General features: G+C 24.2%; 1 protein-coding gene across 1 annotated transcript in view; it reads right to left on the bottom strand.

The window, feature by feature from the left end:
- Positions 1–2,635: 2,635 nt before the first annotated feature.
- Positions 2,636–15,931, bottom strand: part of LOC145842042 (cilia- and flagella-associated protein 52-like) — a 64,398-nt gene continuing 51,102 nt past the window's right edge. The window contains exons 8-12 of the mRNA XM_082949399.1: positions 6,730–6,897; positions 5,108–5,197; positions 4,103–4,246; positions 3,274–3,435; positions 2,636–2,952 (exon numbers count right to left, since the gene is read on the bottom strand). Coding sequence (XP_082805525.1) covers positions 2,788–2,952; positions 3,274–3,435; positions 4,103–4,246; positions 5,108–5,197; positions 6,730–6,897 — 729 coding nt within the window. The 3' untranslated portion in view covers positions 2,636–2,787. The remainder of the gene's footprint in view (positions 2,953–3,273; positions 3,436–4,102; positions 4,247–5,107; positions 5,198–6,729; positions 6,898–15,931) is intronic.

Raw genomic sequence — 15,931 nt, 5'->3', positions numbered from 1 at the left:
CTGGGGTGAGAAACTAAAAATAAAAAGAAAACCAAATAAGTATAAGCTAGTTAAATTTCTGAACTTAAAGCTGGTTGACACTAACACAACAGCTTAGCATTTAACAATGTTCCTATTTGAAGTTGCTTCCGTATTTAGACAAACACAAAACGATAAAGTGTTCTGTTTTAGGGGGTTTTAGCTTTTTAGTTATTTGCAGGTACATTTCCATATAAGTAAAAATTCTCTTCAAACAATTTTTCGCGACTGTTAAGTTGGTCTAAGATAAGTTAAGTAACTGAAAAGTTTATACTTAAAGTCATTTAATACTAAAAAGAAATTAAAAAGAAAACTTTGCGTTGCATTGATTTTTTTTTACTTTAACTATAAAACATAAATAAGTAATTTAAGTTTAAGTACAGTCTTTTTCATGTTTTAAGACTAGCAGTTTACAGTAAAACCTATGACATACAACAGCTTTGAGCTTATTTTGATGGTGACGGGTCAAATATGCACGAGGACACATTTGCACGCGGGGTCAAATATGCACGAAGACACTTTTGCACGAGAGTAAAAATAATCAACAAAAAGTTACCGACTACGGGTAAGGAGTAGCAGTGACTGTAAATAAAAGCTAAGTATAAAAAGAAAGAGAAATTAACTAACAAAAAAAACTTTAATCAAAAATTTTTCAACCTGTGCAAAAGCTTCATCGTGCAAAACTGACCCTTCGTGAAAAAGTTTGCCTTCGTGAATATTAGACACCTCCCCTGTTTTAGTGTTAATTTTGTAATTTTGAGATTTAAAATTCTAAAACAAGTTATAGATAATCAAATGAAACTTTATTTATGCCACCGGTTCTTAACTTTTTTTCATGTTTTACCCCTTTTTAGAAGGTAAGTTTTCCCCTAATTTACAAATAGTACTTAAATTTGAGAAAAAATAAACTAGATCTTTTGAACTTTAAGCTTATTAAATATAAAAAATCGTAAAGCTTGAAGAGTTTATTTATTCAAAAAAGTTACATTTAAACACTAGCTTATAAACTAAAAAGACGAATAATAAACACTAATTTACATTACTTGTAATATAGAAAATTAGCCCCCTAAATCAACGGAATTTTCCCCAGGGGTAAATTTACCCCTGGTTAAGAACTGCTTGTTCATACTTATATGCAGGGTTGTCAGAGTTCATAAAACAGAGGGTTATCAATACTGAAAAAAGACTGTTTTGTTTTAACTGGAAGTTTAGTGTTGGAGTAATTGTCGGGCAGCTATCTTATAAAATCTGGCAATTATGCTTAAAAGCCAATAACACTTAAAAGCAAAATAACCATATTTTAATGAAAAATTTACCCCGTAATTGTTCGACAATGACATAATGCATTATAACTAATGGATAACATAACATACTTATAGTCATAACTTTTTATAAATTATTCTTTGAAAGTCTATTTTCTTATATGCTTAAGTGTTAGCTTACAACCTTAAATAAAAGCCTCTATTTAGATCACAACAAACAAATTATATCTTTGAAATAAGCAAATGTTTTTTTACAGCATGTTTAATTAAAAATAATCAAATGATCCTGTCTCTATATTTAATACTTTGAACAGTTGCAATATATATTTTAAACATTTGTAGGTGCCTAAAATATTTTTGTAACCTTGTTCATAAATTAAAGTGTTGATGTATAATTAAATGAACTTTGAAGCAGTTATTAGTTTTAAAACTATTACCATTTTAGCCACTTAGACTCTAAAAATAAATACTTTAATTATTTATTAAACAGATTTGTACCAATAAATTTTTTGATTTTGTTTATTATGATTTGATCAAGTTGTTCTAGACTTATTAAAGTAATCATAACCCTTAATTTACATTCTTTCATAATAATACAGTTGAAGCGTAACCGTTAATGTATACAAGGTAATAGCGAATATGATTAATGTAATTATTACTAATTTAATTACTTATAGTTAATGTTTGGAAAGTGAAAACTCATTTTTGTGAAGTACTCCGTAGAACTGTATTACTAGTTTAACACTGAGAAACGAGTCAGTTTTGAATAATTTAGGTTTTTTTCGAAGTAGTTGTAATATTTTCTCAAGTTTTTCTTACTCTCTGTTTTGGGTGGTTCTTTGAACAAACTACAAAAACTACTTAGTTGACTTATACTTAATTACTTTACAATTTTAAAAACTTTTCAGGATTTTAAGAAAACTTTAGTTTTTAATATCAACCTCACATCTTTTTTTAAATGAAAGTTGTAAAAAAACTACACTTGAAGTTGTAGCTTATTTTTTAAACTAAATTTATCATTATAATATTTCTATAACAACTCAAGTGCTTGCTTTTTAGTACAAAAGCTGTTCTAATTATTTTTTAAGTATTTCGTGATTTAAAGTATTTTCTATACACATATAACATACTACATTTTTTAACTAGCTTTGAAATACTTTGAAACTTTTTCGAATATATTACCAATAAAATTTATCACGAACAAGTTTAGTTACTCTACAAAGTTTGAAACATAAACAGAAAAACTCAATCAGTTAAAAGTTTTAATAAAGAAAAGAATAAAAGCCGAAAATTGAATATTTTTTTTTAATAATAAAAAAGATTTTTGAGATAAATTTAGATAAAAACAGATCGGATGAAATCACAGTACACATTAAATAATGTATTTAATTAAATTTAATGCAAACAATTTCACAGTAAAACTTGAGGAAAAATAATTTACAGTGCTGAATATTGCAAAAGGTGCAAAAATTTTAGTAATTTAATAATATAAAAAAATATATAATTTTTAGGGCAGATCTTCGGTTTTTCTGGGGAACTGCCACACGAGAACAGCGCCATCTTGCGAAACGGACACGATGTAGTTTAGGTTGGGGCAGATCTTGCAAGCCCTAATCTTACCGCTGTGACCGATTCCCACGTGGCTTACTACCCCGTCCGCGTAGTTCCACAACTGTTGTTTATTCAATTGTTGAAAAACACAAGAAAAGTTTAAATTATTTTAAAAATAAAAGTTAATAGACTTAAATGTAAAGATATTGCAAAATAATTAGTAATCAAAAAGAAACTATTTTATAAACTTCGTTCCAATAATTTTATTTTTGAGACTTGTTAATACTTAAACTTTAGCACATATTATAAACAAGCTATTTGAAGTTTTCAAAAAATATAAAAATACTAAAAGTTTACCTTTTTCTCTGAAAATAAAACTTATTGAATCAATTTTGATTTTTTTTAAAACCAATTACAAACAGTTTACAAAAAGTTCACAAACTTTGAGTAGTCTGTCCTCTCCGCCAGTGATCATGACCTTTCCGCTCGAAGTTATGTCCAGATCGTTGACGGATCCCGACTTTGATCCCTCCAGCTCCCTGATCTGAACGCCATCTAGTGTCTCCCAGTAGCAGATCTTCCTGTCCGTTCCAGAAGTCACTATCTGTTGTGAAAAATAAAATATTTGGTTAAGAACTTCACTTATAGATTTTAGAAATATACAATGTGTATTTATATGGAAGTTGGTATGTCTATAACTTATTTAATCATTCATTAGGGTACTTATAAGTTATGTTATGGGTAGCAGAAAAAAAATAGAATGTTTGGGAACTATATGACGTTTCTTTAATTTTATTTAATAAACGTCTTACAAAATATTACTATGTTTCGTATGATTTTCAGAAAACAAGTTTACAATTTTATCTACAAGTTTGGAAACATTTATATTTAATAAGTGTCGTAAAGTACTCTCTAGTACTTTAAACACTTAAACTTATAAACCAAACACAATGTGGTAGTACAAGATAATGTTGGCCCTAATGTTTAAATTGTTTTTATACTTAAGCAACAAAAATACTTTAAACCTCATAATTAAAAAAATCTTACGTAAAACAACTTAGCACTTTTGGCTGCACAGGTTTAAACTTAACTACTATACTTGGGAAATTTCGGTAATAAAAATCAAATAAAGTTGTGATAAAACATGCTAAGTTGTAAAATAAAAACACTCAAAAAAAAAAAAACAACATCTAATACTACTGTTTGAATTTTGATATATTTTACAATACAATCAACTAGTATTTATATCGTAATATTTCTTATAAACACACTTGTGGCAACACGGGATGATAGGCGACGCATTTGAACTGGGTGTTGCTCAGAACCATCTGTTTCCTCCTGAAAGAGATCAGATCCCAAATGATGCACGTTCCGTCCTCGGATGCGGAAACCACCTCTTTGTTGTTCGCGTGCAGCTGTTAAATAAAATGTCTTTACTTTTCTTATATACAAATACATAATTGTATTTACTTTTGTTTTATAATTTGTTTGTTTTATTTCTTTTTATCATGTGAAAACCTTAAGTTGTGTTAATTTTGTTATGGGAGAGTATCCAATTAAGTTTTTATACTTTTTTACACCTTAAAAGATCTTAAAAAATTATAATTGTAAATCTAGCCTTGTACTAAAATTAGTATTTGGAAACTTTGCATTGATTAAGAGTAGAAATAAATAAGTTAAAAATAAATAAAAGCTGCATATCAATAAACTATAACATTTTTTATCACTAACATCTAATGTGGTAGGTACAGGGTACTAAAGTTAAAAAAAATTATAGGCATATCCATTAAAATAAAGCAAATTTATAGGGAAAATCAAAAAAAAACAATGAATTTTAAACGTTACAAACATATTTTTAAAGTATATAAAATTAAATGTGTCATTAACCGTTTATAAGCACAGTCTTAATAAGAAATTTATGAAAGTTCGTGGGATTTTGAGCTCTATTTTTAAATAAATAAGCAAACTTTAGATAAGGGTTTAATTTAAAAAAATCCTATAGGTGGCGCCATAGAGTCACAGTTTGTACTGAGATTTTGAAAATTTTGAAAAATCAGCGACACCGCGTGTTTTTTCACCACGCGGTGTCGCTGTTTTTGCTTTCAAACTTCAATCACCGAGTAAAACATTTAATTTCTAGAGATTTTTTTTATTTTTCAATTCTTTCTAGGGATTTCTAGGGAACTTTCTGAATATTGCAAATTTATAGGGAAGTGGGAACCCTGTAGATATACCTTTATTGCAAAATAAAATGTTTTGAAATACTAAAAACAAACTTTGACGTCGTTGACTCTGGTGATATGTTCTTTCATTGAAGCTACAAACTTCTGAGTCATCGGCTGATAAGTGAGATCCCAAACTCGAACCTGGATAACAGAAAAACTTTTAAATAGTTCTAACCTTAATAACCAAAAAATTGTAAAAATTATTTTTACTTGAGTTTCTATTATTGCTTTATTAAGGTTACTTTACGGCTTCAACAAATATGTAAAGTTGTTTTCTGGACTTTAAGTTTTTTTATATACTTTAGGAGAACATTTTACATATTTATATAACATAAAACTACAAAAATGTCAGCAGTTGTGGAAAAGTTATGAAACACAACTATTTAATTAAGCATTAAATATTTGAGATAGTACTTTCTATTTTGACTCAAACTATTAAGAGAATTTTTGATCTAAAGTACACATTTTAACAGAGTAAAAAAAAAACTTTTAATATAAAAAAGATGTAACAAACAAAGTGGTTTTTTTAATAGTTAATTTAACAGATAACTACTAAGAGGGTTACCACTCGTTTTTTCAAAAATTTTTCCAGGTTTTTAAAGTACACATTTTGGGTCTATTTTTAGCTTCAAGTTAAGTTTAATGTAAGAAACTGTGTTAAATAGTATAAAAACATTTAAAAGATACTGAAAAGTTACTTTAGTTATGTTTTTAAATAAAAAAATTGTTGATGATGACAAAATTTTTTTATCTATATGATAGATTTTTTGTGTCAAATTTAAATTTTACTACTGAAATTGTTAAAATTGTTGAAAATTTCAGGTTTTTCAAGGTTTTTTGTTCAAAATTCCAGGTTTTTCCAGATTTTTTCAAAATTTCTCAAATTCCAGGTTTTTCCAGGTTATTTTAGCCTAAATTGTCAAATTCCAGGTTTTTCAAGGTTTCCAGGTAAAGTGGCAACCCTGTACTAAAAACCAGTAAACTTTTAAGCAGTTAGGTCATTTTTAGTTTAGTTGGTAGCACATTTGGGCTACAAGATGAAAAACCTCATAATAAAAAACTGCATTAATTGACAACAAAATTAAAACTTCTCAAGCCTAGCTATCGCCACAAATACATTGTAATCAGCATAAACTACTTTTATGATGTCACACATAAAATTCAATTTAAATCAAACCAATTCAAATTGCCAACACTTTGCAGTTACAACAAAAAAAGCAGAAAAAAAAAATCAAAAAGATTATGACAACAATAAGAAATTTGACACAAACACCTTAAAACCAGTACAAATTAATTTAATGACTTAAAAATTAAAATGAAATCTGCCCCTCGACAAAACAGTTTAGAAACAAAATAAATTATTACAGTAAGTTTTTAATTAGCTGGGTAATTTTGTTGGTAGCACATTTGGGCTATAAGGTATAAAGATTCACAAAATCAAAAAAACAAACTGACAACAAAAATAAAGTTTCACCAACCTTACTCTTGCCAAATACACATTAAAAACAGTGTAAATTACTTTCACACGTCACCTATAATTATTCAATCAAACCTTAAACTTTGGTGATGCAATAAATAAATAAAGCTTAAAAATAATAAAAATTAAAAGTTAATTATTCAATCAATCCTTAAACTTTGGTGATGCAATAAAACTTAAAAATATTAAATGAAACCTGTCCCTCGCCACCGCCCGACACGATCCTCATGCAGTCGTTGGTGGCGTCGAGGGAGGACACTCCTCCGCAGTGGCAGTTGTTCATCACGTACATCTCCTTGCCCGTCTCCGGAGTGAAGCACCTGATCTTGCCGTCCTCCCACCCCGACAAGATCGACTGGCCGTCCTGGAGGAAAGATTTGGATTGAACAATGTAAATAGGGATGGAAGTTATGGTAAAAAATATATAAGTATAGATTTTATATATAAAAAGTCATACATGTTACAGCTGATTATTTTGTTAGTTTCTACTTTACACCCGGCAAAATGGGCTGGCCGTCCAGTAGAAAATTGAATGTTGAATAGTATATATTGATGATGCAAAAATACCACAGTTATGAGAATATTAATTTTTAAATTTAAACTACAAAAAATCAAACATAAAATAAGCAATTACAGTTTTTATTTTGTTTCTATTTTACTCATAATATTCTCATAAGATGACTGTCCTCGAAATAAGAAAAACAAATCACTTTTTACACTTCAGATATTATTTGAAATAACAAAGTGTTCGGCTTAAATTATCAAGCGTCTTCCTGAACATGGTCAAATTATAAAACATTATTTATAAATAAAACTTATTTTTTAAACTTCAAACTAAGCATTCTTAAAGACTTCAAATGTTTTAAAACGATAAAACATACTAAATACATCAAGCTTAATAAAAAGTATATTGATTACGGCTTTCTTCAGTGAAAATTATACAGATAGCAATTTAAACTTTGTCATTTTTATGCTAATACTAAAACCAATATTTATTTCCTTACCGAAGTGAAATGTATGCTGTTATTTATTATCATCATTTATATGCTACTAAATGTCTAGTTATTGTAGTTATGTTATTCATATTTAATCTAAAGTCTTGTTAATAACTTTACTTCAGTGAAATGTAAACAGTTAATAATAAGAGTTATATACTTTCTGCTACATCACAATTTTCCCACCTCAGTCAAGTGAATACAGTTAAAAAGTTAATTTTAGTTATTGTTATTTATTTAAAATTATCACCTCAGTGAAGTGAATACAGTTTCAAAGTTAATTTTAGTTATTGTTATTTATTTAAAATTATTTACCTCAGTGAAGTGAATACAGTTTCAAAGTTAATTTTAGTTATTGTTATTTATTTAAAATTATTCACCTCAGTGAAGTGAATACAGTTTCAAAGTGAATTTTAATTATTGTTATTTATTTAAAATTATTTACCTCAGTGAAGTGAATACAGTTTCAAAGTGAATTTTAGTTATTGTTATTTATTTAAAATTATTCACCTCAGTGAAGTGAATACAGTTTCAAAGTGAATTTTAGTTATTGTTATTTATTTAAAATTATTTACCTCAGTGAAGTGAATACAGTTTTAAAGTTAATTTTAGTTACTGTTATTTATTTAAAATTATTCACCTCAGTGAAGTGAATACAGTTTCAAAGTGAATTTTAGTTATTGTTATTTATTTAAAATTATTCACCTCAGTGAAGTGAATACAGTTTCAAAGTGAATTTTAGTTATTGTTATTTATTTAAAATTATTTACCTCAGTGAAGTGAATACAGTTTTAAAGTTAATTTTAGTTACTGTTATTTATTTAAAATTATTCACCTCAGTGAAGTGAATACAGTTTCAAAGTGAATTTTAGTTATTGTTATTTATTTAAAATTATTCACCTCAATGAAGTGAATACAGTTTCAAAGTTAATTTTAGTTACTGTTATTTATTTAAAATTATTCACCTCAGTGAAGTGAATACAGTTTTAAAGTTAATTTTAATTATTATTATTTGTTTAAAACTATTTACCTCAGTGAAGTGAATACAGTTTTAAAGTTAATTTTAGTTATTGTTATTTATTTAAAATCATTTACCTCAGTGAAGTGAATAAAGTTTCAAAGTTAATTTTAGTTATTGTTATTTATTTAAAATTATTTACCTCAGTGAAGTGAATACAGTTTCAAAGTTAATTTTAGTTATTGTTATTTATTTAAAATTATTCACCTCAGTGAAGTGAATACAGTTTCAAAGTTATTTTTAGTTATTGTTATTTATTTAAAATTATTCACCTCCGTGAAGTGAATACAGTTTAAAAGTTAATTTTAGTTATTGTTATTTATTTAAAATTATTCACCTCAGTGAAGTGAATACAGTTTCAAAGTTAATTTTAGTTACTGTTATTTATTTAAAATTATTTACCTCAGTGAAGTGAATACAGTTTCAAAGTTAATTTTAGTTATTGATATTTATTTAAAATCGTTTACCTCAGTGAAGTGAATACAGCTTTGAAGTTAATTTTAGTTATTGTTATTTATTTAAAATTATTTACCTCAGTGAAGTGAATACAGAATCAAAGTTAATTTCAGTTATTGTTATTTATTTAAAATTATTCACCTCAGTGAAGTGAATACAGTTTCAAAGTTAATTTTAGTTATTGTTATTTATTTAAAATTATTTACCTCAGTGAAGTGAATACAGTTTCAAAGTTAATTTTAGTTATTGTTATTTATTTAAAATTATCACCTAAGTGAAGTGAATGCAGTTGCAAAGTTAATTTTAGTCATTGTTATTTATTTAAAATTATTTACCTCAGTGAAGTGAATACAGTTTCAAAGTGAATTTTAGTTATTGTTATTTATTTAAAATTATTCACCTCAGTGAAGTGAATACAGTTTCAAAGTGAATTTTAGTTATTGTTATTTATTTAAAATTATTCACCTCCGTGAAGTGAATACAGTTTAAAAGTTAATTTTAGTTATTGTTATTTATTTAAAATTATTCACCTCAGTGAAGTGAATACAGTTTCAAAGTTAATTTTAGTTACTGTTATTTATTTAAAATTATTTACCTCAGTGAAGTGAATACAGTTTCAAAGTTAATTTTAGTTATTGTTATTTATTTAAAATTATTTACCTCAGTGAAGTGAATACAGCTTTGAAGTTAATTTTAATTATTGTTATTTATTTAAAATTATTTACCTCAGTGAAGTGAATACAGTTTCAAAGTGAATTTTAGTTATTGTTATTTATTTAAAATTATTCTTCCAGTGAAGTGAATACAGTTTCAAAGTGAATTTTAGTTATTGTTATTTATTTAAAATTATTTACCTCAGTGAAGTGAATACAGTTTTAAAGTTAATTTTAGTTACTGTTATTTATTTAAAATTATTCACCTCAGTGAAGTGAATAAAGTTTCAAAGTGAATTTTAGTTATTGTTATTTATTAAAAATTATTTACCTCAGTGAAGTGAATACAGTTTTAAAGTTAATTTTAGTTACTGTTATTTATTTAAAATTATTCACCTCAGTGAAGTGAATACAGTTTCAAAGTGAATTTTAGTTATTGTTATTTATTTAAAATTATTCACCTCAGTGAAGTGAATACAGTTTCAAAGTGAATTTTAGTTATTGTTATTTATTTAAAATTATTTACCTCAGTGAAGTGAATACAGTTTTAAAGTTAATTTTAGTTACTGTTATTTATTTAAAACTATTCACCTCAGTGAAGTGAATACAGTTTCAAAGTGAATTTTAGTTATTGTTATTTATTTAAAATTATTCACCTCAATGAAGTGAATACAGTTTCAAAGTTAATTTTAGTTACTGTTATTTATTTAAAATTATTCACCTCAGTGAAGTGAATAAAGTTTTAAAGTTAATTTTAGTTATTATTATTTGTTTAAAATTATTTACCTCAATGAAGTGAATACAGTTTCAAAGTGAATTTTAGTTATTGTTATTTATTTAAAATTATTTACCTCAGTGAAGTGAATACAGTTTTAAAGTTAATTTTAGTTACTGTTATTTATTTAAAATTATTCACCTCAGTGAAGTGAATACAGTTTCAAAGTTAATTTTAGTTACTGTTATTTATTTAAAATTATTCACCTCAGTGAAGTGAATACAGTTTCAAAGTTAATTTTAGTTATTGTTATTTATTTAAAATCATTTACCTCAGTGAAGTGAATAAAGTTTCAAAGTTAATTTTAGTTACTGTTATTTATTTAAAATTATTTACCTCAGTGAAGTGAATACAGTTTCAAAGTTAATTTTAGTTATTGTTATTTATTTAAAATTATTCACCTCAGTGAAGTGAATACAGTTTCAAAGTTAATTTTAGTTATTGTTATTTATTTAAAATCATTTACCTCAGTGAAGTGAATACAGTTTCAAAGTTAATTTTAGTTATTGTTATTTATTTAAAATTATTTACCTCAGTGAAGTGAATACAGTTTCAAAGTTAATTTTAGTTACTGTTATTTATTTAAAATTATTCTCCTCAGTGAAGTGAATACAGTTTTAAAGTTAATTTTAGTTATTATTATTTGTTTAAAATTATTTACCTCAATGAAGTGAATACAGTTTTAAAGTTAATTTTAGTTATTGTTATTTATTTAAAATCATTTACCTCAGTGAAGTGAATACAGTTTCAAAGTTAATTTTAGTTATTGTTATTTATTTAAAATCATTTACCTCAGTGAAGTGATTAAAGTTTCAAAGTTAATTTTAGTTATTGTTATTTATTTAAAATTATTCACCTCAGTGAAGTGAATACAGTTTCAAAGTGAATTTTAGTTATTGTTATTTATTTAAAATTATTTACCTCAGTGAAGTGAATACAGTTTTAAAGTTAATTTTAGTTACTGTTATTTATTTAAAATTATTCACCTCAGTGAAGTGAATACAGTTTCAAAGTGAATTTTAGTTATTGTTATTTATTTAAAATTATTCACCTCAATGAAGTGAATACAGTTTCAAAGTTAATTTTAGTTACTGTTATTTATTTAAAATTATTCACCTCAGTGAAGTGAATACAGTTTTAAAGTTAATTTTAGTTATTATTATTTGTTTAAAATTATTTACCTCAATGAAGTGAATACAGTTTTAAAGTTAATTTTAGTTATTGTTATTTATTTAAAATCATTTACCTCAGTGAAGTGAATAAAGTTTCAAAGTTAATTTTAGTTATTGTTATTTATTTAAAATTATTTACCTCAGTGAAGTGAATGCAGTTTTAAATTTAATTTTAGTTATTGTTATTTATTTAAATTTATTCACCTCAGTGAAGTGAATACAGTTTCAAAGTTAATTTTAGTTATTGTTATTTATTTAAAACTATTTACCTCAGTGAAGTGAATACAGTTTCAAAGTTAATTTTAGTTATTGTTATTTATTTAAAATTATTTACCTCAGTGAAGTGAATACAGTTTCAAAGTTAATTTTAGTTATTGTTATTTATTTAAAATTATTTAACTCAATGAAGTGAATACAGTTTCAAAGTTAATTTTAGTTACTGTTATTTATTTAAAATTATTTACCTCAGTGAAGTGAATACAGTTTCAAAGTTAATTTTAGTTACTGTTATTTATTTAAAATTATTCACCTCAGTGAAGTGAATACAGTTTTAAAGTTAATTTTAGTTATTATTATTTGTTTAAAATTATTTACCTCAATGAAGTGAATACAGTTTTAAAGTTAATTTTAGTTATTGTTATTTATTTAAAATCATTCACCTCAGTGAAGTGAATAAAGTTTCAAAGTTAATTTTAGTTATTGTTATTTATTTAAAATTATTCACCTCAATGAAGTGAATACAGTTTCAAAGTTAATTTTAGTTACTGTTATTTATTTAAAATTATTCACCTCAGTGAAGTGAATACAGTTTTAAAGTTAATTTTAGTTATTGTTATTTATTTAAAATTATTTACCTCAGTGAAGTGAATACAGTTTTAAAGTTAATTTTAGTTATTGTTATTTATTTAAAATCATTCACCTCAGTGAAGTGAATAAAGTTTCAAAGTTAATTTTAGTTATTGTTATTTATTTAAAATTATTCACCTCAGTGAAGTGAATACAGTTTCAAAGTTAATTTTAGTTATTGTTATTTATTTAAAATTATTTACCTCAGTGAAGTGAATACAGTTTCAAAGTTAATTTTAGTCATTGTTATTTATTTAAAATCATTTACCTCAGTGAAGTGAATACAGTTTCAAAGTTAATTTTAGTTATTGTTATTTATTTAAAATTATTTACCTCAGTGAAGTGAATACAGTTTCAAAGTTAATTTTAGTTATTGTTATTTATTTAAAATCATTTACCTCAGTGAAGTGAATAAAGTTTCAAAGTTAATTTTAGTTACTGTTATTTATTTAAAATTATTCACCTCAGTGAAGTGAATACAGTTTCAAAGTTAATTTTAGTTATTGTTATTTATTTAAAATCATTTACCTCAGTGAAGTGAATACAGTTTCAAAGTTAATTTTAGTTATTGTTATTTATTTAAAATCATTTACCTCAGTGAAGTGAATAAAGTTTCAAAGTTAATTTTAGTTATTGTTATTTATTTAAAATTATTCACCTCAGTGAAGTGAATACAGTTTTAAAGTTAATTTTAGTTATTGTTTTTTATTTAAAATTATTTACCTCAGTGAAGTGAATACAGTTTTAAAGTTAATTTTAGTTATTGTTATTTATTTAAAATTATTCACCTCAGTGAAGTGAATACAGTTTCAAAGTTAATTTTAGTTTTTGTTATTTATTTAAAATCATTTACCTCAGTGAAGTGAATAAAGTTTCAAAGTTAATTTTAGTTATTGTTATTTATTTAAAATTATTCACCTCAGTGAAGTGAATACAGTTTTAAAGTTAATTTTAGTTATTGTTTTTTATTTAAAATTATTTACCTCAGTGAAGTGAATACAGTTTTAAAGTTAATTTTAGTTATTGTTATTTATTTAAAATTATTTACCTCAGTGAAGTGAATACAGAATCAAAGTTAATTTCAGTTATTGTTATTTATTTAAAATTATTTACCTCAGTGAAGTGGATACAGTTTTAAAGTTAACTTTAGTTATTTTTATTTATTTAAAAATATTTACCTCAGTGAAGTGAATACAGTTTCAAAGTATTTTTAGTTATTGTTATTTATTTAAAATTTTACCACCTCAGTGAAGTGAATACAGTTTCAAAGTTAAGTTTAGTTACTTTTATTTATTTAAAAATATTTACCTCAATAAAGTGAATATAGTTTCAAAGTTAATTTTAGTTATTGTTATTTATTTAAAATTATTTACCTCAGTGAAGTGAATACAGTTTCAAAGTTAATTTTAGTTATTGTTATTTATTTAAAATTATTCACCTCAGTGAAGTGAATACAGTTTCAAAGTGAATTTTAGTTACTGTTATTTATTTAAAATTATTTACCTCAGTGAAGTGAATACAGTTTAAAAGTTAATTTTAGTTATTGTTATTCATTTAAAATTATTTACCTCAGTAAAGTGAAAACAGTTTTAAAGTTATTTTTAGTTACTGTTATTTATTTAAAATTATTTACCTCAGTGAAGTGAATGCAGTTTCAAAGTTAATTTTAGTTACTGTTATTTATTTAAAATTATTTACTTCAGTGAAGTGAATACAGTTTCAAAGTTAATTTTAGTTATTGTTATTTATTTAAAATTATTTACTTCAGTGAAGTGAATACAGTTTCAAAGTTAATTTTAGTTTATTTATTTAAAATTATTTACCTCAGTGAAGTGAATACAGTTTCAAAGTTAATTTTAGTTATTGTTATTTATTTAAAATTATTCACCTCAGTGAAGTGAATACAGTTTCAATGTTAATTTTAGTTATTGTTATTTATTTAAAATTATTCACCTCAGTGAAGTGAATACAGTTTTAAAGTTAATTTTAGTTATTGTTATTTATTTAAATTTATTCACCTCAGTGAAGTGAATACAGTTTTAAAGTTAATTTTAGTTATTGTTATTTATTTAAAATTATTTACCTCAGTGAATTGAATACAGTTTCAAAGTTAATTTTAGTTATTGTTATTTATTTAAAATTATTTACCTCAGTGAAGTGAATACAGTTTTAAAGTTAATTTTAGTTATTGTTATTTATTTAAAATTATTCACCTCAGTGAAGTGAATGCAGTTTTAAATTTAATTTTAGTTATTGTTATTCATTTAAAATTATTCACCTCAGTGAAGTGAATACAGTTTTAAAGTTAATTTTAGTTATTGTTATTTATTTAAAATTATTTACCTCAGTGAAGTGAATACAGTTTCAAAATTATTTTTAGTTATTGTTAATTATTTAAAATTATTTACCTCAGTGAAGTGAATACAGTTTTAAAGTTAATTTTAGTTATTGTTATTTATTTAAAATTATTCACCTCAGTGAAGTGAATGCAGTTTTAAATTTAATTTTAGTTATTGTTATTCATTTAAAATTATTCACCTCAGAGAAGTGAATACAGTTTCAAGTTAATTTTAGTTATTGTTATTTATTTAAATTATTTACCTCAGTGAAGTGAATACAGTTTCAAAATTATTTTTAGTTATTGTTATTTATTTAAAATTATTCACCTCAGTGAAGTGAATGCAGTTTTAAATTTAATTTTAGTTATTGTAATTCATTTAAAATTATTCACCTCAGTGAAGTGAATACAGTTTTAAAGTTAATTTTAGTTATTGTTATTTATTTAAAATTATTTACCTCAGTGAAGTGAATACAGTTTCAAGTTAATTTTAGTTATTGTTATTTATTTAAAATTATTCACCTCAGTCAAGTGAATACAGTTTCAAAGTTAATTTTAGTTATTGTTATTTATTTAAAATTATTTACCTCAGTGAAGTGAATACAGTTTTAAAGTTAATTTTAGTTATTGTTATTTATTTAAATTTATTCACCTCAGTGAAGTGAATACAGTTTTAAAGTTAATTTTAGTTATTGTTATTTATTTAAAATTATTTACCTCAGTGAATTGAATACAGTTTCAAAGTTAATTTTAGTTATTGTTATTTATTTAAAATTATTTACCTCAGTGAAGTGAATACAGTTTTAAAGTTAATTTTAGTTATTGTTATTTATTTAAAATTATTCACCTCAGTGAAGTTAATGCAATTTTAAATTTAATTTTAGTTATTGTTATTCATTCAAAATTATTTACCTCAGTGAAGTGAATACAGTTTTAAAGTTAATTTTAGTTATTGTTATTTATTTAAAATTATTTATCTCAGTGAAGTGAATACAGTTTCAAAATTATTTTTAGTTATTGTTAATAATTTAAAATTATTTACCTCAGTGATGTGAATACAGTTTCAAAGTTAATTTTAGTTATTGTTATTTATTTTAAGTTATTCACCTCAGTGAAGTGAATACAGTTTTATAGTTAATTTTAGT

The sequence above is a fragment of the Thalia democratica genome, chromosome 8 (assembly GCF_965202585.1).
Source record: "Thalia democratica chromosome 8, ktThaDemo2.hap1.1, whole genome shotgun sequence".
In the NCBI taxonomy this organism is placed as follows: domain Eukaryota; kingdom Metazoa; phylum Chordata; class Thaliacea; order Salpida; family Salpidae; genus Thalia; species Thalia democratica.
The sequence above is the reverse complement of the archived record's forward strand: the minus strand, read 5'-3'. Positions and strand labels throughout refer to the sequence as shown.